Source organism: Neofelis nebulosa, chromosome 4, assembly GCF_028018385.1.
Source record: "Neofelis nebulosa isolate mNeoNeb1 chromosome 4, mNeoNeb1.pri, whole genome shotgun sequence".
Lineage (NCBI taxonomy): Eukaryota > Metazoa > Chordata > Mammalia > Carnivora > Felidae > Neofelis > Neofelis nebulosa.
In genome coordinates, this window is record NC_080785.1 from 145314107 (window position 1) to 145338982 (window position 24876).

A 24876-nucleotide genomic window follows, 5' to 3' on the forward strand; every position below is an offset into this window, starting at 1 on the left:
GAGGGAGACACAGAAGCAGGCTCCAGGCTCTGAGCCATCAGCCCAGAGCCCGACGCGGGGCTCGAACTCACGGACGGCGAGATCGTGACCTGAGCCGAAGTCGGACGCTTAACCAACTGAGCCACCCAGGCGCCCCCAAAAAATGGCAAATCTTATTTCCATTCAAGGTTAATAACACAGGTGAATTTTTTATGTGGGAGAAGGGACATAAATCACGTAACCAATTAGGCACTGTAAGTAAGTAAAACACAGCCATTCCAACATACAGCCTTCCAGGGGCTCCTGGGTGGCTTAGTCGGTTGAACTCTCGACTCGGGTCCGGTCATGATCCCAGGATTGTGGGATTGAGCCCTGCATCAGGCTGCACGCTGAGCATGGAGCCTGCTTAAGATCCAACACACAGCCCTCCATCAAACAGTTACATCCACACCTGGTGAAAAAGCTCATCATACCTGTCTCAGTTCTGATAGTCCCTTAAGGATTGCTTGTTGTCGATCCCTGTTTTTCAACAAGTTAGGATTAAGAAGTGGGTCCCTGACACCAAAGTCAAGTAGCTGTCCTTGTTCTTGGTCACAGTCTGAAGCCAGATGAAAGTAGTATGTTAAATATAACTCTAATATGATATAGCCCTATCTTAGAGTAGTCTAAGGATTCATTAATAAACTTACATATTCAATTAAAAATTTGGTTATGCACCCCAAAATGGAAATTCTGCCTCTCCTGGCTAAGGGCAAGAATATTAATTTGGATTTTGAATTTACTTACCATGTGGATTTTGGTACTGAAGATCCTGGGTTAAAGGCCTAGACAGTGGTGCATCTGGATCAAGGTAATAGATCTCATTGGTTCGGACATAGGGGATAAAATGGGATGGTTCAGAAACCCCAGGTGATGTTTCTGTTTGACTGCCTTCTAAGATCAGATTCTCTCTTTCATAATTACTGTTTAGTGTCTGAGTCTGTTGTGTTCTGTTTTTCACCACTGGAACTGGTGGTGGTGATGGAGACCTGTGTTTTTCAAAAAAGCACAATAAGGACGAAGAAGATTTAATGCAAAATTATGTATTTTAGAGTAAGTATATCTGCTCTTCAATCACATTTCAATTTATCCTAAATGTAAAACCTTTAGGAACACTATGTACAGAAGTGAGTTCTAGGATACTTTCCCTAAATAGCAACAGAATAGGATGAGTTTTTACTTGGCAAGGATATATACAGCATAGAGGAAAAAAGGGGGATCAACATTAGCTGGGTTAACGTAAGCCTAATGTTTCTCCTGAGATAATTTAGCATAAAATAATATACTTACCATTTGAACTAAACTCATTACAGCCACATTCTGACAGAACTCTAAACCATCTGGCTCAAAGGCATAGAATCAAATTCCTAACAATCTAAATCTCCTACTGGTTAACTGAATTTTTCATTATCCCTACTAGTCATTTTTTCATCCAAGTACAATGTCTATTCCACTGTTGACATAACTGGAAATTCCAACTATTTTAGCTAAGTTTGCAGACAATAATACCTTACCTACGTTCCCACCCAGGATGTTTATTAGGCCCAGTCCAAATTGGGCCTTCAAATTTTAGGTAAAATGCCAGCCACATATCCCTTAAACCTCTATGCCTCACGTGGAAGTCTGACCTCCAGTTACTGCATACATGCTCATGTTTTCATCTCAACTGTATTCTCAGCAAATATTTTGTATTTCTTTACCACATATACACAGCACTAAGTAGCTGAGGAATCCATCCAGTCCATAACATACCTTTCCTTGCTGAAAGAATTAATTTTCAGAGGATCTTCTTCCTAAAAGATAAATGCAGAAAGGAGTAACAGTATTTGCCTTATATACCCACAAATACTTCTGATGATTACTTGTGGAAATAATCTGAGGATAATATTTGAATAACAGATACTGGATGATGGGATAGAGATATTGTATTTTTCTAGTCACAGGGAACCAATACAGTAATACGTGACCTTGTAAAATTACCCTCTGTCAATATGGACTATAAACAAGAATTTTGAGTAGCTATTTGAATAATGGAATAATGAACAGCATTAATCTAGACAGGGTTTAAGTGTCAAGTTTTCATGTAAAGGGCCAAACAGTAAACACTTTTAGCTTTGTGGGCCATGTGGTCTCTTGCAACCACTCTAAGCCACCCACAGACAATTCATAAAGGAATGAACATGGCTATGTTCCTATAAAACTTGATGGATTTGCCATAGTTTAACAAAATCCTTTATAAACTAAAGCACATTTCTTAAACTCTTGTTCAGATACAGAACAGCCTTGTCAAAACATGCATGTGGGGAACCTGGTTTTCAATCTAGAAACATCAATACATACTTCAAAATATATTTTAAGACAGAGGAGTTTTACCTTTTTGATTAGATGCCACCTGAACCTTGGCTCAGTTTCTTGAGATGAAGGAAGAACTGGTGAAGGCCCTCTATTTTGAGAGAGGTGTCCAGGACTGTTTCTTTCTACCAAATTAAGCAGTTCCATCTGCCTTCTTACTTTTTTTTCTTCTCTCTGCTTTTGAAGCTGTTTAGGGTACTTTTCTGATGCTGGAATATACCTTTTGAGTGGCTTATTTATATTCCAGTCGGGCCTTTTAGGACATTTCTTCACTGGTTTTGTTTTCTCTGTCCTTGTGAATTCATTCCACTGATCATTATACCAACTGTTTTCTTTTTCTAAGTTGGCTCCTTTATCCTGATTTGTTAGTTCCTGTTTGTCTTTCTTAGTGTGAAGTTGTTCACTAAATTCTGCAGGAATCTCAGGGGATGAACAATTTATAATTTCCCTCTCTATTACTGATCCACAGCATGATTCTGCATTGGTGAACATTCCTGTATTTAAGTCATCTAAAAAGAAAAACTTCAAAGGCTTAATTTTAATTGTTGTAACACAAAATTTAGGTTTTTTTCTCAGAGGTATTACACAGGGTTTTTTGTTTTGTTTTTTCAAAAGAAATTCTATACCCATTAAACTACTTCCCATTCCTCCCTGCCTGAAGCTCCTGGCTACCACCATTCTACTTTGTTTCTATAAATTTGACTACCCTAAGTACTTCATGTCAGTAGGATCCTACAGTATTTGTCTTTTTGCGACAGGCTTGTTTCGTATTAGGATAATGTCCTCGAAGTTCATCCAAGCCGTAGCATGTGTTATAATTCCTCCTTTTTTAAGGCTGAATAATATATACCATCAGAGGTGTCTAAATGCCACACTTTATCTATTTATCTGTTAAGGGACATCTGGATTACTTCCACCTTTTAGTTATCATGACTAATGTTGCAGTAACACTGGTGTCCAAATAGCTCTTCAAGACTTCAGGGTATATACCCCGAAGGGGAACTGCTGAATCATATGGCAATTGTATTTTGAATTATTTGAGGAAATTCTTTATGTTTTCTATAGTGACTACAGTATTTTACATTACCACCAACTGTGCACAAGTGTTCCAATTTCTCCAAATCTTCCATTCAACATTTTTAAGTGTACCATTCACTGCAGCAAGCATACCCACAGGGCTGCACAATTTCAGACCCTTTCGTTACCCCAAACATACCCTGTATACACTAAGCAGTAACTCCACATTCCACTCTCAACCCCCAGCAACCTCTACTCTATTTTCCATCTCTATGAATGTGTCCACCCCACCCTAGATTCCTCACGTAAGTGCAACTATGTAGTATTTGTGTGTCTGTGCACTCCTCCCCAACCCTATGCTCAGCTTATTTACTCAGCGTAATTCCTTGGTCACCCATGCCACAGCATGGATTGAAACTTAAGCTGATTCATTCTTAGCATCACATAATATAGACCATTTTTTAAACAAAACTTTTCACAGGACTGTCCTGGTTTTCATTTAGAATATACAGAAGCCGTATGTAATATCATCTTCTACATCTAAGTGTATTTCTGAGCAAAACTCTTAATTTTCCCTATAAGACTAACGGACAAAAGTGTCATCAAAAGCAATGTAAAAAATTTCTTCTGAGATGTTAAGCTTTTCTGGTAACTTGTTTTGAAATTAACAACATACAAAAATATACAGGATCTGGAAAATGTCCTTCTGTCTTCACCCCAAAAGTGCTGGGAAAATTTCTTTTGTACCTCCCTCCTTGGAACCAAATTTTTAGGGAAATGTTGCTACTGATAAAAGTCACATTGCATTTTGTGTATTTAGATCTATAGATCTCATATACCATTATACTCGGCCTGCAGATCATCCCTGAATCACACACAATGTCAGGAACAGTTCACTCAAAAAAACATCTGAAATTTTACAACTTACATGTTTAGTGATGTGTTCAGCTGTAACAGCTATGGGACCAGTTGAACAATCTTTTAAAAGGTTTTCTTTCACTCAAGATTAAAACTTTAAATACATAATTAGGTCATGAAAAAAGGTTTGTGTTCACATGTAAAAAAATTAACTCTAGCTATTGCTCTCTTATTTTGCACACTTACTAGGTGTGTTATTCCAGGCTGGACATGCTTTAGGACCAATCCATAGTAAGGCTGCCCAGCCTGCATCACTCTCATAGTGGGTATCTTCTTTTGCCACTCTGTACCCACTTAACACCTTTTTCTACCCTGGCAAGCTGACTGGTATGAACTGTATTAATGGGTTCCTGATCCTCTGGCTTCAGTCAACAGGGTTCACAAGCAGAGTAAAGGGAGGGAACAGAATGAAATCAGGATATTTACTCCACTGGCTCATTCTCTTAGTTGACCTGAGGCTGACTCTGTCCCTTTACCATAGTTCATCATTCCCCTCAAAGTTCCCTCTGACACAACTTCTGTCTTCTAGGTTCCGGTAATCAGTTTAGTTGCTACCTAGCACAAGAGTCATGCACCCTCTCTGGTTCCCATAAATCTGATATATGCACTACCTCTGATTCTCCTTTGAATCTCTGACTCTCCTTTAGAAATACTCCCTTCCTACATAAACCATTTTGAATTATTCTATTTTGGGACTCTGACTGATTGAATTCCCTTATTTAGAGCTGCTCAGTGAAAAGACACATAATTCCATTATTTTAAAAACTTATTTTCACTTTCCCTTAATGTGTAGGATTTATATAACTTAGTAATTTATCTGGACCTAGGGATGGGACTGAACCAGATTCTTCAAGCTTAAGAGTGAAGTATCAAAAAATACCAAGAGCTCATAAGCAGAATAATTTTAAGTAAGCAAGTGGCTTAAGTAGGTAAGTTAGTAACCCAGAGCAGCTCCCTAAGGTGCGATGGGTTTGAACCCTACATCAGGCACTCCCAACTTTTAAGACCTGCACTTGAGAAATGAGCCCCCAAAACATCTTGCTTTGAAAGCCAACAGGCTCATGCCCATGAGACCCACCAAGCTATAGTGGAGGGAAGAAACGGCTTTTAAAGGGTTGTTGTGTAGATTCACTTGCCCCAGGGCCCAGTGCAGAGATAGCCAATAGTGCCCAGAGTGTAATATAAGTAGATGAGCCTCTTTCACATAAAGTGAGGGGCAGGCATCTAACTTAACACACATCTAGGGACCTGTTGGGATACTGTTCCAGGGAACTGAGGCTGGCAAGTATTACCTTCATTTAAAACTCTAGGTATCCCCTGCATCCCTGGCAGATGCTATCTTTAGAAACCTTCCCCCATCCACTCCTGTCTACCTCACTCCAACCAGCAGGTGTCATCTTCACGTTCTTCCTCTGTCCTGTTCCACGGTCCCAATATCTCCTTATACATGTCTGTTGCCTGGGATTTTATGTTTTGTGCCCTGGTTTCTGCAGCTGCTATGTGCAGGGTGCCCCTTGATCACCTGGCTCTGGAGGCCAGGTGCGCTTCTGCTTGTGGTCCTGTTGGGACTGTATATGCTTTTATACGTTAAAAGCTGATGCCTGAAGGTCTGGCTTCCACTCAGCCTGAATCTAGGTGCTGACTGAGATATTCCCCTCTAGGGCACTGACCCGGTCTTGGCACACTCAATCCCCCCCCCCCTTTTTTTTAATATTTATTTATTTTTGAGAGAGAGAGCATGAACAGGCTAGGGGCAGTGAGAGAGGGAGACAGAGAATTTGAAGCAGGCTCCAGGCTCCAAGCTGTCAGCACAGAGCCTGACACAGGGGTCAAACTCACTGCTTTCAGCAAAGAGCCTGCTTCATAGCCTCTGTCCCCTCTCTCTGCCCTCGCCCACGGGTTCTCTCTCTCAAAATATAAACTTAAAAAAATCTTTTTTAATGTTTGTTTATATTTTGAGAGCAAGAGAGAGACAGAGCATGAGCGGGAGAGGGGCAGAGAGAGCTGGAGACTGAATCTGAAGCATGCTCCAGGCTCTGAGCTGCCAGCACAGACCTGTGCTCATGACCTGAGCCAAAGTCAGATGCCCAACTTAATGAGCCACCCAGGTGCCCCTCAAAATAAACAAACTTAAAAAAAAAAAAAAAGAAGTAATTTACCTGATAGAGTTCAAAGTAATGATAAAGATGCTCACAGAACTCAAAAGAATGGATAAGCAAGGAAAACTTCAAAAAGAAAATGAATGTAAGTATCAAAGTACCAAACAGAAGTCACAGAGCTGAGGAACAGAATAACTGTACTGAAACATACACTAGAAGGGTACAGGAGACAAGATGAAGCAGAAAAAAAGATCAGTGAACCCAAAAACAAATAAAAGTGAAGATAGCTCAAGGAACTTATGGGACAACATCAAACAGACTAATATTCACATTATATGATGGAATCCTGGAAGAAGAGAAAGGGGCAGAAAACTTCTAGGAGAAAAAAACATCTCCTAACCTGGAGAAGAAATAGATATACAGATACAGGAAGCCCAGAGAATTCAAAATTAGATAAAAACAAAGAAACCATCACAAAGATACATTATAATTGAAATGTTAAAACTTTAAGACAAGGAGCAAATCTTAAAAATGGTGAGAAAACAACTTGTTACATACAAGGAACCCTCCTAAAGACTACATGAAATTTTTCAGCAGAAATTCTGTAGGCCAGAAGGCAGTGACTCAATATATTCAAAGTGCCAAAAGAAAAAACTTCCAACCAGGAAAAATGTACGTGGCAAAGTTATCATTCAGAATTAAAGAATTTACTTTCTAGACAAGCAAAACATAAGAGTTCATCACCACTAAACCAGACTTAAAAGGAATGTAAAAGAAACACTGATCAACAACAAATGGAAAACTAAAAATCTCACTAGTAAACATTAATACAAAATAAAAGTAGTAGCTTAATCATTTATAAGACCAGTCTAAAGGCTGAAACCCTGAAACAATAGGAGCGCCTGGGTGGCTCAGTAGGTTAAGCATCCAACTTCGGCTGAGGTCATGATCTCACGGTTCATGAGTTCAGGCCCCACGTTGGGCTCTGTGCTGACAGCTCGGAGCCTGGAGCCTGCTTCAGATTCTGTGTCTCCTCTCTCTGCCCCATCCCTGCTCACACACTCTCTCTCTCTCTCTCAACAATGAATAAACATTAAAAAAAAAAATTTAAAAACAATGAAGTAGTAAAAATCACCATAACTGGAATAACTAGTTAGGGATACAAAAGATAAAAAGATGCAAAATGTGCCACCAGAAACAAAATATGAGGGAGGGGGGTAAAAATGTAGAGCTTTAGAATATGTTAAAACTTAAATTGTTACCAACTTAAAACACACTGTTCTAAGTTACACTGTATGTAAACCTGATGTTAACCACAAAGTAAAAACCTACAGTAGATACACAAAGGACAGAGTCACAAAAGATCAAGAATCTAACAATACCATTAAAGTCATCAAAACAAAGGAAGAGAAGCAAAAAGGAACTAGAAAACAATGAAAAAAATGGCAATATATATACACCTGCCAATAATTCCTTTCAATGTAAATGTACTAAATTTTCCAGATCAAAAGACATGGAATGGGTGAATGGATTAAAAAAAAAAAAAAAAAAAGTCCTAACTAAATGCTGCCTATAAAGAGACTCCCTTCAGAAGGACACATACAGATTGAAAATAAGGGATGAGAAAAGATGTTCCATGCAAATGGACAATAAAAGAAATTGAAGGTAGCCACACTTATATCAAACAAAATGGACTTTAAAACAAAGACTACAATAAAGAGACAAAGAAGGGCATTACATACTGATAAAGAGGTCAATCCACAAGAGAATGTAACGTTTGTAAATATTTATACACTCAACACGTGAGCACCTAAATACATGTACATATATAAAGCAAGTATTAACAGGCATAAACAGCAGTACAACAACAGGAAACTTTAAAACCCCACATATATCTGAATAGATCATCCAAACAGAAAGTAAAAAAACAAAGGCCTTAAATGTTAGACTAGATGAACTTCACACATATATTCAGAACATTCGATATAAAAAGCAACAGAAAACACATTCTTCACAAGTACACATAGAACATTCTCCAGGCTAGATCATGTTAGGCCACAAGACAAGTCTTAATAAAATAAATTCATGAAATTTCAATTAATATCTACACACAGTTTTCCCAACCACAATGATATGAAACGAGAAAGTAATAATTACATGAAGAAAACTGGAAAATTCATAATTATGTGAAGATTAAATTAAGGAGTCCAAACACCAAAAGAGAAATAAAAAAATGTTGAGACAAATTAAAATGGAAATACAACATCAAAACTTATGGGATGCAGTAAAAGCAGTTCTAAGAGGGAAGTGAAGTTCATCGTGATAAATGCCTACATCAAGAAACAAGAAAAACAAGCAACATAACTTTAAATCTCAAGGAAAAAGAAGACCAACCAAATTCAGTACAAGGAAGGAAATAACAAAGATCAGAGGGGGGACAAAAGGAAGTGGAGACTATAAAAACAATAGACAGTATCAGTGAAACTAAGAGCTGATTTTTGGAAAAGATAAACAAAACTGACAAACTTTTGCTAGAATCATCAAGAAAAATGAGAATTCAAAAATCAGAAGAGGAGACATTACAACTGACACCACAGAAATACAAAGGATCATAATACTATGAACAACTACACACCAACAAATTTGACAACCTAGAACAAATGGATAAATTCCTAGAAACATACAACCTATCGAGACTAAATGATGCAGAAATAGAAAATGTGAACAGACCTATTACTAGTAAGGAGAATTCATAATAAAAAAACAAAACAAAACAAAACAAAAAAAAACCTCCTTATAAACAAAAGTCCAGGACCAGATGGAATCACTAGTGAATTCTACCCTGCATTCAAAGAAGAATTAATAACCAATCCTCAAACTATTCCAAAAAACCGAAGAGGGAACACTTCCAAACTCATTTTATGGGACCAGCATCGCCCCAATACCAAAATCAGAGAAGAATGCCACAAGAAAATTACAGGCCAATACCCGTGACAAATATAGATGCAAAAAACTCAACAAAATATCAGCAAACAGAATTCAACAATACATTAAAAGGATCATACACCATGATCCAGTAGGATTTATTCCAGGGACGCAAGGATGTTCCAACATCTGCAAATAAATCAATGAGATACAACATATTAACAAAATGAAAGATAAAGATCATATGATCATCTCAATGGATGCAGAAAAAGCAAAACTCAACATCCATTTATGATAAAAACTCTTATACAGAGAGTATAAAGGGAATACACTTCAACATAATAAGGCCATATATGTCAAGTAAACAGCTAACATCACACTCAGCAGTGAAAAGGTGAAAGTTTTTTCTAAGATAAAGAACAAGATAAGGATGTCTACTCTCCCCACTGTTATTCAACATAGTACTGGAAATCCAAGTCATTGCAATTAGGCAAGAAAAACAAAATAAAAGGCATCCAAACTGGAAAAGAAGAAGTAAAACTGTCACTATTTGCAGATGACATATTATACACAGAAAATCCTAAAGACTCTACCAAAATCTGTCAGAAAAATACAAATTCTGTAAGGTGCAGGACATAAAATTAATATACAAAAATGTGTTGCATTTCTATACACTAATACTATTAGAGAAATTAAGAAACCAATCCCATTTGCAATTGCATCAAAAATAAATACCTAGGAATAAATTCAACCAAGGAGGTGAAAGACCTGCACACTGAAAACTATAAGATGTTACTAAAAGAAACTGAAGAAGAACACACAAATGGAAAAGATATTCCATACTCACTGGAAGAATTAATAACATTCTTAAAATGTCTGTACTGTCCAAAGCAATCTGCAAATTCAGTGCAATCCCTATCAAAATTCCAGTGGCATGTTTCACAGAAATAAACAATGCCAAAATTTCTATGGAACTACAAAAGCACCCCAAATAGCCAAAGTAAGCTTGAAAAAGAATACGGTGGAGGCATCACACCACCTGATTTCAAATTATATTACAAAGCTATAGTCATCAAAAGAGTAAGGTACTGACATAAAAACAGATACAGATCAAAAGAACTGGGCGCCCAGAAATAAACCCATGCTTATACAGTCATTTAATTGACAACAAAGGAGCCAAAAAATACATAATAGGGAAAGGACAGTCTCTTCAATGAATAGTGCTGGGAAAACTGGACAGTCAATTGCAAAATAATGAAACCAGACCACTATCTTACACTATACACAAAAATTAACTCAAAATGGATTAAAAACTTGAATGTATGACCTAAAACTATAAAACTCCTAAAAATAAAAACACAGGCAATAAACTCCTTGACACTGGTCTTGGCGATGATTTTTTGAATCTGAGTCCAAAAGCAAAGGCAACAAAAGTAAAAGTAAACAAGACTACATCAAACTAAAAACATTCTTCATAGCAAAGGGCAAAAGAAACCATCAAAACACTGAAAAGGCAACCTACTGAAGGAAGAAAATATTTGCAAACAATGAATCTGATAAGAGGTTAATATCCAAAATACAAAGAACTCATACAATGCAATAGCAAAAGCAAAAACATAATCTGATTTAAAATGGACAGGGGCACCTGGGAGGCTCAGTCGGTTAGGCGTCTGACTTCAGCTCAGGTCATGATCTCACAGTTTGTGAGTTCGAGCTCCGCGTCAGGCTCTGTGCTGACAGCTCAGAGCCTGGAGCCTGCTTCAGATTCTGTGTCTCCCTCTCTCTCCGACCCTCCCCCACCCACACTCTGTCTCTGTCTGTCTCTCTCTCAAGAATAAACATTAACATTTTTTTTAATGAAACAATAACAAATAAATAAATAATGGGTAGAAGATCTGAATGATTTTCCAAAGACAACCTACTGATGGCCAACAGCTACATGAAAAGATACTCAACACCACTGACCATCAGGAAATAAAAACCACAATGAGACATGGCCTTTAACCAATCAGAATGGGAGTACCAAAAAGACAAGAAATGACCAGAGTTGGCAAAGATGTGGAGAAAAGGGAATTTTCATGCACTGTGAGAATTACAAATTGGTACATTTCTACTATGGAAAACAGTACAAAGGTTTCTCAAAAAATTAAAAGTAGAACTACCACATGATCCAGCAATTCCACTTCAGGGTATTTAACTGAAAGAAACAAAAACACTAACTCAAAAAGATATATATACTCCCAAGTTCACTGCAGCATTATTTACAATAGTGAAGACACGGAAGCAACATTAAGTGTCGGACAAATATAAAGAAAATGTAGTGTGTGTACACACACACACACACACACACACACACACAAGAATATTATCAGGCCATAAAAACAAATGAAATCTTGCCATTTGTGACAACATGGATGGACCCTGAGAGTATTATGCTAAGTGAAAAAAGAGAAAGACAAATAGCATAATGATCTTACTTCTATGTGGAATCTTAAAAAACCACGCATAGTCAAAAAAAAAAAAAAAAAAAATATATATATATCCAGAAGCTCATAGGTACAGATACTGTTGCCAAGAGCAGCAGTTGGTGTAAAAGGAAGGGCAAAATGGGTGAACGGTCAAAAGGTACAAACTCCAGTTATATGTCTTGGGATGTAATGTACAACAGTGACTATAGTTAAAAATAATTCTATATTTGAAAGTTGCGAGTAAATCTTAAAAGTTCTCATCACAAGAAAAAATTCTGTAATCGATGGTGAAACTGCTAATTAGACTTACTGTGATCATTTTTCAACATATACAAATATAGAATCACTATTGTACAATTGAAAAAATGTTATATGTCAACTATATCTCAATTTAAAAAGGTGAAAAGATAAAGGGGTTTCCTGCAAGTTCATAAAAAATTCCCAGGAAGAGGGACGCCTGGGTGGCTCACTCGCTTAAGTGTCTGACTTCGGCTCAGGTCATGATCGCACAGTTAGTGAGTTCGAGCCCCATGTCGGGTTCTGTGCTGGCAGCTCAGACCCCAGAACCTGCTCTGGATTCTGTGTCTCCCTCTCTCTCTGCCCCTCCCCCGCGCACGCTCCCGTGCACATACTCTCTCTCTCCCAAAATTAAACATTAAAAAAATTATATAAAAAAAATTTTTCCTAGAAAGATAAATAAAGAGGAAAGGATTCACAGTAAGCATGGAGATCTCTGATAATAATATCCAACATGGATATTACCTTATCAACTTTTTAAAATTTAAAATGAACACATAACAAAGATGTTCAACATCATTAGTCACTGGGGAAATGCAGATCAAAACCACAATGACATACCACTTCACTACCATGAGAATAAGTGCAAGGGAACATGCAGAAAAACTGAAACCCTCATACACTGCTGATGGAAATATAAAATGATACAGTTGTTTGGAAAATGGTTTTGTAGTTCCTCAAATGCTAAACATAAAGTTGGTTATATATGACTCAGCAATGTTACTCTTTTCTCCCAGGAAACCTGAAAATACAGGTCTACGTAAGTTCTGCATGAGTGTTCATAGCATATCTGTAATTAAAAAGTGTAATTAACCAAAAAGTCCATCAACTGATGAAGGAATAAACAAAATGTGGTATATGCACAAAATGGGATATTATTCAATGATAAAAAAGAATGAAGTACACGCTATAACATGCTGAACCTTAAAACATTATGCAAAGAAATAATCCAGACACAAAACACCACATATGGTATGATTCCAATTATTTGAAATGTCTAGGACAGACAAATCTAGAGTAACAGAAAGTAGATTAGTGGTTGCCTATGACTAGAGAGGAGGGAGGAAGTGGACAAAAGCTGCTGATGAATACAGAGGTTCTTTCTGGAGTTATAAAAGTGTTCTAAAATTGTGGAGATGGTTGCACAACTCTATACTCTAATTGTACTCTAGAAAAAACACATTGCATTGTATTCTTTAAAAGAGGTAATTTTATGTTATCTGAGTTATATCTCAATAAAGCTGTTACAAAGAAATGAAAAGCCAAGAGATCCCTTTATTTTCTTATTTTTACTGAAAACCTTGAATTCCTTTCATTTTTTTAAATGAATTTTAAATTGAGCTCAATTTTAAATTGAGCTTAATTCTAACTGTGATGTTAATTTTAAGTATATCTTAAACCAAATCACAACTTTTAAACAAATACCTGTTTGCACAGCAGTGTCCTTTTTGGGAGAGGTTGTAGAGTTGATACATATATTCATTTTATCACTGACATCATCCAAGCCATGTCCTAAATTTGAAATGTTGTTAGTAGATTCATTATATTCCACTTGTATTAACTGACAAGAGAAATATGTTATCCAACATAATGACAGCAACTAAATACAAAGAAGACGTTTGGTGTAATCAGGAAGTGTGAAAACTGCAATACAAATTTAAAAGGGCTATCCTAAAGTTTCTTACAAAAACTTACCTGCATTTTTATCTGTTATTGAATTTTAGGGAGATCACTTAATATTTTTCTCCAAAAACTGGGTAAAAAAGCAAACATTTTCCCTACTGCGAGCAAAACATAAAGAGAATTTAAGATTACTAGAAAATGTAACATTTAGTATACTCTTAAGGCGATTTCTCAAATAAAAAAAGCATTATAGAGTTCCAATAGCTCAAAGTCTGAAATTCCTTAAAAAACATTTAGTTAATAGGTGTGTTAGGCACTAAAAATAAGAAATTACTTAAAAGCATCTTCAAAAGATACTGTAAGTAAAATTCTTTTTAATTATTTTATTATTTTTAAGTTTATTTATTTAGAGAGAGCATGGTGCATGAGCAGGGGAGAGGCAGAGAGAGAGAGAGAGAGAGAGAGAGAGAGAGAGAATACCGAGCCCAGCGCAGGGTTCAATTCCATGAAATGTGAGTCATGGGGTAAAGCGAGATCAAGAGTTGGATGGACTCTCAACCGACTGAGACACCCAGGCACCCCATAAGTAAAATACTAGTGAAGCGCTTACCGCCAAGATTTTTAATCAATCCAGAAGTGTCATGTCCCTTTTGAGCCAATTCTCGGATTCTCTGTTCCTGTTTCAGTCTCTGTGCTAGCTCTTGTGCTCTTTGCATTGTCTGGAATAGCTCATTTGTCTTGAGAGCCATGATTTCCTATTGAGGTGCACAAAGGTATTAAATACAATTATCAAACACGTACAGACTTGACAATTCTGAGTAGATAAGCTACTATGTGTCAGACACTATTCAAGATATTGGGAGAACAGTCTGGGCAAAGTTCCTTCGCTTTTGAAGCTCACATTTTAGTATCTTTTCTCTGTATTTAATATCTTTTTATCTGTATTAGATCACAAATTTAAGAACACTTTTACCCACTCAAATTTATAATAAAGTTTTGAAAGCTTCTAAAACCAATGGTCAATTCCATCAGAATTCCATTAAGAGTAAAAATAGATTAAGATGTAGAACACAAGGTTTATACGGGGCGCCTGGGGGGGCTTAGTCGGTTAAGCGACTCTGGCTCAGGTCATGATCTCACAGTTTGTGAGTTTGAGCCCCACATCAGGCAGGCTCTGTGCTGTCAGCTCGGACCCTAGAGCCTGCTTTGGATTCTGTCTCCCTCTCTCTCTCTCTGCCCTCCTCTGCTTGTGCTGTCCCTCTCTCTCTCTCTCTCTCTCTCTCTCTCTCAATACTAAATAAACATTAAAAAACTTTTTTAAAATAAAAACAAAAAAAACCTATAAGGTTTATGGCCATTTCTTGCAATTCAAGCACACGATACTTAGATTTTTTTCATGTATACAGTTATTTCATAGGAGTAGTTAGCTCAGCCTATTCAACATAATCAAATTAGAACCCCGACCATATGCTGTTTCATCAGCTAAGTGTGGAGTGAAGGCTGCAAATGGGAAAAATCAAGAAAATGCAGGCTCTTAGACCCATCTCCCAGCTCCAGAGAAAAGGCTCTAAGGCTCTTCTCTAAACCTCCCAAATCCTTGGCAATCAAATGTCACTGTATGACATGGTACTTGACACAACCATACCTATGCTGTCTGTGCCACTTAACAGAGATGTTTTCCTAGCTAACCAGAGAGCTACTCTTTTTGAAAAGACTCTTACTGGGGCACCTGGGTGGCTCAGTTAGTTAAGCATCGGACTCCTGATTTTGGTTCAGGTCATGATCTTACCATTGTGAGATCAAGCCCTACATCAGGCTCTGCGCTGCTTATGGAGCCTGCTTGGGCTGCTCTCTCCCCTTCTTTCTGCCTCTCCCCCACTCAAACATGCTTTCTTTCTCAAAATAAATAAGCTTAAAAAAATCCATTTTTTACTCTAAAATATTATTTATAATGTAAATATTACCATGTTCATGGACTGGAAGAATTAACACTGCTAAAAGTCCATTCTATCCAAAGCAATCTACAGATTCAATGCAGTCCCTATCAAAACACCAATAGTATTTTTCCCAGAACTAGAACAAATAATCCTAAAACTTGTATGGAACCACAAAGGATCCCAAATAGCCAATGTAATTTGAGAAAGAAGAACAAAACTAAAGGTATCACAATCTCAGATTTGAAGTATATATACTACAAAGCTTTAGTAATCAAAATAGGATAGTAATGGCACAAAACAGACAGAGATCAAAGAGGATAGAGCGCCCAGGAATAAAACCATGCTTAATATGGTCAACTAATCTACAACAGAGGCAAGAATATGCAATGGGAAAAAGAAGTCACTTCAACAAATAGTGTTGGGAAAACTGGACAGTTACAAGCACAAGAATGAAACTGGACCACTTCCTTCACCATACACAAAAATAAACTCAAAATGGATTACAGATCTAAATTGTGAGACCTAAAACCATAAAACTCCTTAAAGAAACATAGGTAGTAACCTTTTGGACACTGGCCTTAGCAACAATTTTCTAGATATGTCTCCTCAAGCTACAGAAACAAAAGTAAAAATAAACTGTTGGGATTACATCAAAATAAAATACTTCTGACCATCCACAAAAGGCAACTTACTGAATGCGAAGGTTATCTATAAACAATGTATGTGAAAAAGAGTTAATATCCAAGATACATAAAGAAGTTATACAACAACAACCTAAACCTCAAATAACTTGATTTTTTAAAAAAAGGGCAGAAGATTCAAATAGAGGTTTTTCCAAAGACACAGATGACCAACAAACACAGGAAAAGATGCTCAACGACAGGGAAATGCAAATCAAAACCATAATTATACCATCTCACATTGGTCAGACTGGTTAATATCAAAAAGACAAGAAATAACAAGTGTTGGTGAGGATGTAGAGAAAAGGGAACTTTCATACACTGTTGGTGAGAACGGAAATTGGTACAGCCATTGCGGAACAGTATGAACTTTCCTCAAAAAACTAAAAATAGCACTACCATACAATCCAATAATTCCACTACTGAGTATCTGCCTGAGGAAACGAGAGATATGCACTCCTATGTTTATTGCAGCATTATTTACAACAGCTAAAATATGGAAGCAACCGAAGTATCCATAGGTAGATGAATGGATAAAGAAGATGTGGTGTATACATATTCTATATTTTATTCGACCATAAGAAAGAATGAGATCGTGACATTTGCACTAACATGCATGGACCTAGAGGGTATCATGCTAAGCAAAATAAGTCAGATGGGAAAGACAAATACCATATGAAGTCACTTACATGTGGAATCTAAAAAATATTAAATGAAAAGCAAAACAAAAAACCCCACACAAACACAAAAACAGCCCCACAAACTGGTAGTAGGATGGAGTCAGTAAACGGGTGAAGAGGAGTGGAAGGTACAGGCTTCCAGTTATGTAATGAATAAGTCATGGGGATGAAAGCTACAACATAGGGAATATAGTCAATGGTACCCTAATAGTGTGTATGATGACAGATGGTAGCTACACTTGTGAACACACATAACATACAGGACTGCTGAATCACTATTTTGTATAGCTGAAACTACCATTGTGTGTCAACTGTATTTCAATAAAAAAATTTTTTTAATATATAAATACTTACTTCCTTTTGTTTTTGCTTAAGTATGTCTTCTTCATACTGCTTCTGCATTTCTTCTCGCTCCCGTGCTAAGCGACACTCCTCTTCTTGTTCTTCCTTCTTTCTTTGCTGTTCTTCCAGCTGTTTCTTCCTGCGTTTCTCCTCTACCTGAGCAGTGATAGCTTTCTGGTCATAAATCATAAATGACACAAATTACTGTTACAAATTAAAAAAATCCATTTTTAGCATTTGTTTATATTCCTAAAATAAGCTTATCAGTATCAGATGATACACAATACAGCATTACATATATAAGTAAAGTTAAATTGTCAAATTCCCAATCTATTTCTCCCATCTCATCTGTCAAGTTCTACATATGCTTTTTCTTTAACCCCAGGAGGGCTGTTAGAAGAACTAATCCAGAAACAGCTGAGTGCTTAGTGCTTAGCATAATGCCGGGTAAGCAACAGATACGGGTAAGCAACAGATACTCTATAAATGTCTGTTCACTAAACTAAGAGTAACATTATTAAAAAAAGTTTGTAATACTTATTTTTGAGAGAGAGAGAAAGAGCACAAGTGGGGGAGGGGCAGACAGCGAGGGAGACACAGAATCTGAAGCAGGCTCCAGGCTCTGAGCTGTCAGCACAGAGCCCGATGCAGGACTCAAACTCACAAACCCTGACATCATAACCTGAGCCAAAGTCAGACGCTCAATCGACTGAGCCATCCACACGCCCCAAGAGTAACATTTTTAATTAAACTGAATTCTTCATGTATCAGTGATTTTAAAGAATTATTCAGAATTTTAAGTCCCTTTAGTGTTAGACTAAAATTAGGAGAGAAATTAAATCTTAGTCTCCTTTCTTACGTTGTCTGCTAGATTTCTCAATCAGAATTCTACTTCAATGCCCTATATAATTCCCTTACAAAGAACTAATTCTTATCCTGAACAGAATTCAGGAGAACTAAACCAATGAAAAAAAATAACCAATACTAACTTAAGACTTAGTGCCATTTCATATGTGCAACTTACATATTAAAGACCTCTTCTGGCAGGCAGGTGGTTGGCTGTACTACATGATACTGTCTAGTTCTTAGCATGAATGTAATTTTAATATAATGCCAGTTGAAGTAAGAATTAGATTTATCACAGGATTGGACAGGGCCTGTGCTACACATTTACACTGAAATTTTAACTGCCATTTATTTAGGCATCCACTAGCTATGACTATTATTTATTAAGGCAAAGAACAATATTTTACAGTGCAATACCTGATGTTCTAACTGTTTTTGTCGTCGCCTGTCACGTTCTTCAATCTGAGCTGGGTCCAAGAGAGCAGTCATAGAACGGAGAAAACTGGCAAGACAGACACTTTAGCTATTCAAAACCCCCAAAAGGTGGGTTTAACAAGGTGCTAAATCACTTGTGTTTCAGATATATCCACTATTCATTTATACTTTAAACAAAAATACCAAACCTAAAATCAATTAAGACATATTATAAATATAACAACAGCTCTTTTAATAAAGCACAGACTTTCTTAAACATCAATCAATACTGAAGAATAAACTTACTTCGTTTTCTGACTGTTTGCCATAGTTGTACCTCTAAGGGGTTTTGCTATATGTTCCTCCTCTGAAGGTTCAACGTGGCTTCCACTCATAGGTGTATAAACACTGTTGATATCAGCCAGTTCCTGAGTCTCCGGAGAGACACAGAAGTACTCTGGTTGGTTGTATGTTGACCGAGAGGAGAGTTGAGACTGAGAAGCAGGATAGTTCTTTAATGAACCAAAATGCATTGTCCATCTGTCATGTTCCTCACCCTAATCATGATAAGTAAGAATTACTAAGAATTTTTCCAATTGTTCACATGTATAAAGTCCTATACAACAAACACAATTAAAAAAAAATGTTTTTTAATGTTTATTTGTTTATTCTGTAGGGGAGGGGGGGGTGCAGAGACAGGGAGAGAGAGAATCCCAAGCTGGTTCCACACTGTCAGTGCACAGCACGATGCAGGGCTCAAACCCACAAACCATGAGATCATGGTTTGACCTGAGCCGAAATCAAGAGTCGGATCCTTAACCGACTGAGCCACCTAAACACGATTTTTAAAAGTTACCACAGAACAGAATAAGAATAAAATTAATGAAACTACATTCTTTATTGATTCCATATACATTTCGGTAACTAGCTTCAAGAACATGAGAAATTCAAAGAATTAGGAAATTCCTAAGAAGTTTGTTTTAAGAAGCTATGCAAAATCACACTTACTAAATGTGTTCGATAAAAGTTTCAGAAGAACAACTGTGTAAGAATTTGTATAGTGTAGTCTTGTCAAATAGTTTCAGGATATTTTTAGGTTTATGATTAAAGACTTTGAAATTATTTTTTTCACCTTTATATCCACATATATTTGCCACCTTACCTTTGAAGATGTAGTTTTTCCCTCTGTTTTTCTTTGCCGATCATCCTCTGTTTGTTTGTTCAAATCTTCGGTCCATTTTCTCTGCTGTTCTTGTTTCACAGCATTGAAAGAGTGCTCCAGTGGTACTGCTTCCTAAACAAGAGTCATCGATACTAGCTGAAGTTCGCTTCTCTTTCTGTAACCACTTTATATTTATAAATCTTGCCAAGAATTTATATAGATTTAAGCAGAAAGGCACTGATCTCTAAGAGGAGCAATAATTTTAAAGAAAAAAATTTGAGTTATACAATTAAATAGATCTATTCCAATTTCTAGAATCATACTTGTAACATACAGAAGTAGAGAACACAGTAAGGTAACTAAATGTAAAAAAAGTAATTTTATAATAAAAAATTCTTTTTCTAAAATAATTATAAGATTTTTAAAAGTTTTTCCTAATAGTCTCATTTAGACTTTGAAAGGAGTTACTGATCATTTAAGTTAGATGTAAAATACTGTTTTACATCTGGCTTCAGAACACAGGAAATACTGCCTCTGGACCAAGAGCCAGGAACATATGAGTACCAGAGGCTTTCTCTATTGAATCACAATGTCTCTCTAGAGATCCCTCTTTTCCATTTATACTGCTACAGCCTTATCACAGTAGATGACGTTTCAATAAGATAAACATATTGTGTCTAGGTTAAGTCCTTGAATTCTAAGAAAAAAACAAAAATTAAAATAGTAGCATAAAAATTTGTTGTTGCTTCTTAATCTATGAAAATTTAGGATACTCTAACCAAAAGAAAATAATATATACTACTCAAACTGTCCTGAAATGCACCAGCTAAGTAACAAACGTACTGTTACACGAAATAACTGCAGGACATAATTTAAAAAAACAGCTTGATAGACTACTACAGTCACAATATATCTCATAATGCTACTTTCTACCTTTGTTTTTAACAGAAACAATGGCAATTGACAAACTGCTTTAGTTAAAGGAAGGAAATATTTATACAACAAGAAAAAATTTTAGTATCTCATGTATTCTTACATGTTTTAAAGAGATAAAAACCGTCACATTTCCTTAAGCCTAAAAGAGTCACTTCAAAAGAAGCATTATCTTCAAGTAATTCAACAATTCTATTTCTAGAAATATGATTTTGAAGATCAAAATGGAAAAGAAGCAAAGGTCCCTTTTTACCTCCTTACAAGACTTTCTCAACATGGCACTCAATCATTTTAGACTCATCTGTTTAAGTCTGATTTAACTAGACGTGGTTTCAAATTTCAGTCGAGTTACAAATTATTCAGTTTAGGTACAAGTCAAAATTACCCTTGAAAATTCCTAAAACCACTCACAAAATGTTTTGTATACGTGTCTTTACAACCCTATGGAAAACTTAATGAGTTCATTTCTCTTAAATATAGAGAACAAAGAGAGGGTTGCTGGATGGGCTGGGGGAGGAGGGATGGGCTAAATGGGTAAGGGGCATTAAGGAATCTACTCCTGAAATCACTGTTGTACTATATGCTAATTTGGATGTAAATTAAAAAATAATTTTTAAAAAATCAGTTTTTAATTCAGTCTTCCACTTCCTACTCAAAGATGTCTTATAACTTCCTTACCACTTGAATAATTCGTTTTACTTCTCTAACTTACTAGGAAACACTTAAAATTATTATTTTCTCTTGGGGCACCTGGGTGGCTCAGTCGGTTGAGCATCCAACTCTTAATTTCAGCTCAGGTCATGATCTCACGGTTCACGGGTTTGAGTCCCATGTCAGGCTCTATGCTAATGGCACAGAACCTGCTTGGGATTCTCTCTCTGCCCCTCCCCTGCTCACACTCTCTCTCAAAATAAACTTAAAGAAATTTTAAAAATTACTAAATTTTCGGGGTTTTAAAAGATATAGTCTAGATACAGCCCTTTATCAGGTAATTTGCAAATATTTTCTCCATGTATTTTATAATCTAACAGTAATATTCGCAGAGTACTTTTTAAAGTTTGAGAGAGAGAGAGAGAGAAAGCGCAAACCCACAAACCCTGAGATCGTGACCTGAGCCAAAGTCAGACACTTAACCAACTAAGCCACCCAGGTGCCCCCAAAGAGAACTTTTTAAATTTATTTTCAAGTTAGTTAACATATAGTCTTGGCTTCAGTAGAGCCCAGTGATTCATCTCTTACATATGACACCCAGTGCTCATCCCAAAAGTACCATCCTTAATGCCCATCACCCATTTAACCCACTGCCACTCTCCCGCCCCCCCGCCCCAGCAACCCTCAGTTTTGTTTGCCTCCCTCTTTGTTTTTATCTTATTTTTCCTTCCCTTCCCCTATGCTCATCTGTTGAGTTTCTCAAATTGCACATGAGTGAAATCATAGGATATCTTTCTCTGATTGACTTATTTCGCTTATCATAATACCCTCCAGTTCTACCCACATTGTTGCAAACAGCAAGGTTCCATTACTTTTCATCACCAAGTAGCATTCCATTGTGTGTGTATGTATAAATATATACCACACCTTCTTTATCCATTCATCAGTTGGTGGACATTTGGGCCACCAGTGTTGTGTCCTTGATGTCAGCATATTTTTATATCTTAACCCTTTGATTAAATCTACCTGTCATTCCTCAAAATACAAGAGAGTATCATTGACTTCTGAATGTTAAACCCAGCCTGTGTTCCTTGAATAAACCCAACTCATCACGATGTGCCATTTAAAATTCTTCTCTTTCTTGTACTGTCAAGTTTTCATATCAAAATATTTGTCTTGTCAGCTTTGAGTATCAGGTTTTGTTTATTCCACTCTCATAAACCTTGAAAAGCTTTCTCTTCTACTTTAATTATGTGGAAGAATTCACCAATAAAAATGTCTGGGCCTTGGGTTTATTTTGTGAGATTTTTAATGATGGATTCCAGCTCTTTAATAAATAGGTTCACCAAGATTTTCCATTTCATGTGTCAATTTTAGTAATTTGTTTTTTCTAATATTTTGTCCATTTTCATAAATTCTCTAACGTACTGACAAAAGTTCATGTATTCTCTTACCTTCTTTTTAAGCTTATTTTTGAGAAAGAGTGAGCACAAGCTTAGGAGGGGTAGAGGGAGAGGGGGACAGAGGATCTGAAGCAAGCTCCATACTGGCAGCAGGGAGCCCAATGTGGGGGTCAAACTCACGATCCGTGAGACCATGACCTAAGCTGAAATCAGATGCTCAACCAACTGAGCTACCAGGTGCTCCCATTCTTACCTTTTTAATGTCCATAGACCCTTTAGTGGTATCCCCTTTTTCACTCATGCCAGTCTTCACAAGGGGTTTATCAATTTAAACACCTTTATAAAGGACTACTGTTGATCTCTTAATTCTGTATATTTATTTCCAATTTTACTAATATCCACTCTGATCTTATTTCCCTCCTTCTACTTGTTTTGGGTATAATGTTTGCTGTTCTTTCTCTAACTTCTTGAATGAATTACTTAGATCATTAATGTTTTGTCTTCCAGTCTTCCTTTTTCGAGAAATGCATTTAAGTCTATAAACTTACCTCTAAGCACAGAAAACCCATGTTTTTATAAGCAATATTTTCATTTTCAGAGTTCATATACTTTGTTTTTCATTCATACAGAACTATATTGCTTAAATATTAAACATTTGGAAATTTTCTTTTTACTATTTGTTACTGATAGCTAGCTTAATTCCACTGTGATCAGGTAACATATTCTGTGTAATCTGAACCTATGAAATTTGTTAAAATTTTATGGTCTTTCAAATTATTAATCCTCGCTTTTTGTCCATAGATGTTTTAGGTTTTATTTCTATATAAATGAAAAATCATTACAATTTTATTTTTTCTTTTCCAGTTCTTATGACTTAATTTTGTCCCCTTGTCTTGCTATACTGGCTAGGACCAATCAATAACAAATAATAATTTGAACATCTTATCTCTTTATGGAATACTTCTAAAATTTCTCACTTAGGATGTTAGCTTTAGGGTTTTGTTTTTTAACTCCAGTGTAGTTAACATACAATGTTCTACTAGTTTCAGATGTACAATATAGTGATTCAACAATTCTACACATTACTCAGTGTTCATCCAGTATACTCTTAATCCCCTCCACCTATTTCACCCATCCCCACTCTGGTAACCACTAGTTTGTTCTCTATAATTAAGAGTCTATTTTTCAGTTTGTCTTTTTTTTCTTTGTTGGTTTCTTATATTCACATTTGGGTAAAATCATATGGTATTTGTCATTCTCTGATTTATTTCACTTAGCATTATACTCTCTTAGCTCCATCCATGTTGTTGCAAATGGCAAGATTACATTCTTTTTTATGGCTGAGTAACATTCCACTGTACATATATAACACATCTTCTTTATCCATTCATCTATCAATGGATACTTGGGCCTGCTTCCATAATTCACCTATTGTAATAATGCTGCAATGGAACACTGGAATGCATATATCCTTTCAAATTAGTGTTTTCATATTCTTTGGGTGAATACCCTGTAATGCGATTTCTGGATCATATAGTAGTTCTACCTTTAATTTTTGGAGCATACTGTTTTCCACAGTGGCGGCACCAGTTTGCATTCCCACCAACAGTGCGTGAGAGTTCCTTTTTCTCCACATCTTCACCAATGCTCGTTTCTGTTTTTGATTTGCATTTCCCTGATGATAAGTGATGCTGAGTATCTTTTCATATGTCTTTTGGCAATCTGTATGTCTTCTTTGGAGAAATGTCTGTTCATGTCTTCTGCTCATTTTTGAATTGCATTATTTGGGTTTTTTTGGTGTTGAACTTGCATAAGTGCTTTATCTATTTTGGACACTAAACCTTTATCAGTTTTGTCATTTGCAAATATCCTCTCCCACTCAGTAGGTTGTCTTTTAGTTTGGTTGATTATCTCCTTTACTATACAGAAGCTTTTTACTTTGAGGAAGTCCCAATAGTTTGTTTTTGCTTTTATTTCTCTTGCCTGAGATGAAATCTAAAAAAAAAAAAAAATGTTGCTATGGCCGATGTCACAGAAATTACTGCCTGCGCTCCTTTCTAGGATTTTTACGGTTTCAGGTCTCAAGTTTGGGTCCTTAATCCATTTTGAGT

At 36.4% G+C, this 24876-nt stretch overlaps 1 protein-coding gene across 9 annotated transcripts in view; it reads right to left on the bottom strand.

Annotated features, from left to right (window-relative positions):
• CCDC66 (coiled-coil domain containing 66) overlaps nt 1-24876 on the bottom strand; it is a 51186-nt gene that overhangs the window by 2299 nt on the left and 24011 nt on the right. For 7 of the 9 annotated variants that reach the window (XM_058726505.1, XM_058726502.1, XM_058726506.1 and 4 more), the window contains 10 exons: nt 19779-19910; nt 18923-19173; nt 18620-18704; nt 17369-17530; nt 14328-14472; nt 13520-13606; nt 2392-2879; nt 1771-1811; nt 766-1007; nt 453-577 (listed from right to left, as the gene is read on the bottom strand). In XM_058726505.1, the coding sequence (XP_058582488.1) occupies nt 453-577; nt 766-1007; nt 1771-1811; nt 2392-2879; nt 13520-13606; nt 14328-14472; nt 17369-17530; nt 18620-18704; nt 18923-19173; nt 19779-19910 (1758 nt within the window). Of the gene's footprint in view, nt 1-452; nt 578-765; nt 1008-1770; nt 1812-2391; nt 2880-13519; nt 13607-14327; nt 14473-17368; nt 17531-18619; nt 18705-18922; nt 19174-19778; nt 19911-24311; nt 24653-24876 lie in introns of those variants that run through there. The other 2 variants (XM_058726508.1, XM_058726501.1) reach the window with 2 other exon arrangements.